We start from the raw sequence: 2,552 nt of genomic DNA on the forward strand, positions 1-2,552 counted from the left end.
ATGGTTCACTTTTATGAAGTCTGGGCAAATAGATCAGACATCCCATCACACACTGACCAGCAGGCCTAGCAAAGGTGTGTGGAAACAGCACACCAGTGGGGACTGGGGGAGCAGGTGTCTGTGGGGTGATGCTCAGACGCCCGTTCCTTCGGAGTCAGGCGTGTCGTCAGCTGGCCACCAAGATTGGTTCAGGTGAGAACGGTCTCCCGCCCCGGGTCCAGCTGCAACGGGTCTCTCACCCCTGGAGGGCCTTGGGGACTTGGGAGCGACTGAGAGGCACACACGACTGGGACTGGCTTCAAGTTTGGGCTTTCCACAGAAGACAAAGGGACATCTTGTCCAGGGCACGTTTTTGGTTTGTGGCCCTCCTCCTCCCAGCTTCCCGGCTTTGTCCCCAGCTTCCCCCAAGTGCTGGCTCGACGGCGACCCAGATGTCGCCCCTTTGTCTGGCGGCCACCCCGTTCCCCTTTGTTGTCCAGGGTTCCTCCTAGAGAAGGGTGGCTGTCTGCCGACTGTCGGGAAGGACGAAGAAAGGGGTGACAGGGCGAAATCCCCACACCCGCACCGCACAGGTACGCCCGCCGACCGGCCCTTGGCGCAGCACGGCGCCCCCTCGGCCCCTTGCCGAGGCCTGAGATAGGGGTGGGGCGCGGCGCGACCAGTGCCCTCTGATTGGCTGCGGGCGTCGAGGCGCCGCGCCGCGATTGGGCGTCAGGGCTGTCTGGCGCGAGGGCGCGCGAGGTGGGGAGGAGGCGCTGGAAGCTGCTGGAAGTCAGGAGGCGGGGCGGTCGCGGTCGCGGGCGGCCGGGGGCGCGGGCGCGGGCGCGGGCGGAGGCGCGCGGGCGGGGGCGGGGGCACCGGGGGAGGGCCGAGCTGGTCACCGCCCCCGGCCCCTCCCTGGCCCCGCCCCGCGCCGCTCACACCGCGGGCGGCCAGGGGGCAGGCGCGCCGGCTGCATCCCCATCCTCGGCGTTGCCCGGCACGGCGCGCGGGCGAGCGGCGCGGGCGGCCGGAGCGCGGCGGGCGGAGCGCCAGGCCGGCCATGGCCACCACCAGCACCACGGGCTCCACCCTGCTGCAGCCCCTCAGCAACGCCGTGCAGCTGCCCATCGACCAGGTACCCGAGGCGGCCCTGCTGGCGTCGCGCCCTCGCCGCCCCCTCTCCGGCCGTGTGCCATCCGCGCGGGAGCCGGGACTCGGGGCACCGGCTGCGGCGAGGGCCGCCCCTTGAGGGGAGAGGGCGACCCGCCTGTTATTGTCCGCGAGCCATCTCCGCCAGCCGCCGCTCCCCGGCGTGCCCACCCAGCCCCCATCCCGGCCGTGCCCGTGTAACCCGGGGGGGCTCCGGGCACCGACGTGCGCGCGTGCATGCCTGGCCCTGCTGCCCGCCACGGCAGATCCCCGACCCGGGTCGTGCGTGCGCCAGGCACTCGGCGATCCGGAGTCCCGAAGCCACTTGCAGTGCGTGTGGGTACGGGTATAGACGGTGTAGAAAGGCTGTGCTTTGGGGAAGCCCAGTGTCTGTGCCCTGCGCGCGTGGCACCGAATGCCCCACGGGGAAGCAGGATGGATGTACCTCAGTGGAGAGTGCACTAGACACGCGAGCGTGGCGTGGGGAGGCCAGCTTAGGACGCTACGACCTGCACTGTGGGACAGTTTGCATTGAAGTATGGCTTTTTGAACAGAGAGGCAACAGTTTGCGGGGAAGGCAGAGGTTAGGAAGAAAAGTCAAAGTGAGATAATAATCCCAGGGTTTCTAGCTTAGAAAGTTGCAACCTTGTAGTTGGAAGAAGACGCCTTACCCCTTTCTCCCACCCCTCAAAAAAACATAGGACACTGTTTAGGGAAGGCGAGGTATTTAGATGAGGCCAGTTGAGTGTGAAAGGCCTAAGGATTGTTGAGAAATAAACAGTATTGTGATGGGAAAAGCAGCGCCATTTTTATTCAGAAAAAGTTTGGAAGTATTTTCTCCGAGTGACATTTAGGGTAGTTGCTGGGGAAGGAGGCGGTGGAGATAGATAATTGCTCTAGCCCCAGGCTAGAGGTAATTAACTGAATTTTTGCTTAAAATTATTTCAGGTGTGCTCGATCTAGAAGTGTTTGCACTTTACAAGGGATCCTGGTTCACTGTCCTTTTCTTGAGTGTTGCTGTCATTTGATGTCATCATAGATTTCATTTATAAGGCAGGCTTCCTCTGTGTCCAGGCCAGGTTTCATAGCAGCAAGATGGGAAACCGCTCTTGTGCCTGACATTATGACATTAACTTGCTTTGTGCTTTACTGGCTTTTTGTTTTTTGTTTTTTTAAAGACTGAAGTGTGCCTGAGTATGTAAAAAAATTCTACTTTCTGTTTGGATCTGAATCCCTTACTTCTATTTCAGTCATAATTTTTGATTCATGGTAAAATACCTATCCCCTATAAATCTTGAGCAACAGTTAGAATGCATATTGTACTAATAAAGTACCAGTAGTGAAATTAATCATGTACTCTAAGAAGGTAGTCTCTTCTGTTTATTAAAAAACTGATCAGAACGTAGGATTTTTTTTTTTTT

At 59.4% G+C, this 2,552-nt stretch overlaps 1 protein-coding gene across 4 annotated transcripts in view; it reads left to right on the forward strand.

Moving 5' to 3' along the window:
* Positions 1-984: 984 nt before the first annotated feature.
* The window catches only part of MBOAT2 (membrane bound O-acyltransferase domain containing 2), a 117,111-nt gene continuing 115,543 nt past the window's right edge, over positions 985-2,552 (forward strand). The window contains exon 1 of one of the 4 annotated variants that reach the window (XM_040622829.1): positions 985-1,117. In XM_040622829.1, coding sequence (XP_040478763.1) covers positions 1,043-1,117 — 75 coding nt within the window. In that variant the 5' untranslated portion in view covers positions 985-1,042. Of the gene's footprint in view, positions 1,118-1,338; positions 1,462-2,552 lie in introns of those variants that run through there. The other 3 variants (XM_040622831.1, XM_040622830.1, XM_040622828.1) reach the window with 3 other exon arrangements.

The sequence above is a fragment of the Ursus maritimus genome, unplaced genomic scaffold, assembly GCF_017311325.1.
Source record: "Ursus maritimus isolate PB19 unplaced genomic scaffold, ASM1731132v1 scaffold_6, whole genome shotgun sequence".
In the NCBI taxonomy this organism is placed as follows: Eukaryota; Metazoa; Chordata; class Mammalia; order Carnivora; family Ursidae; genus Ursus; species Ursus maritimus.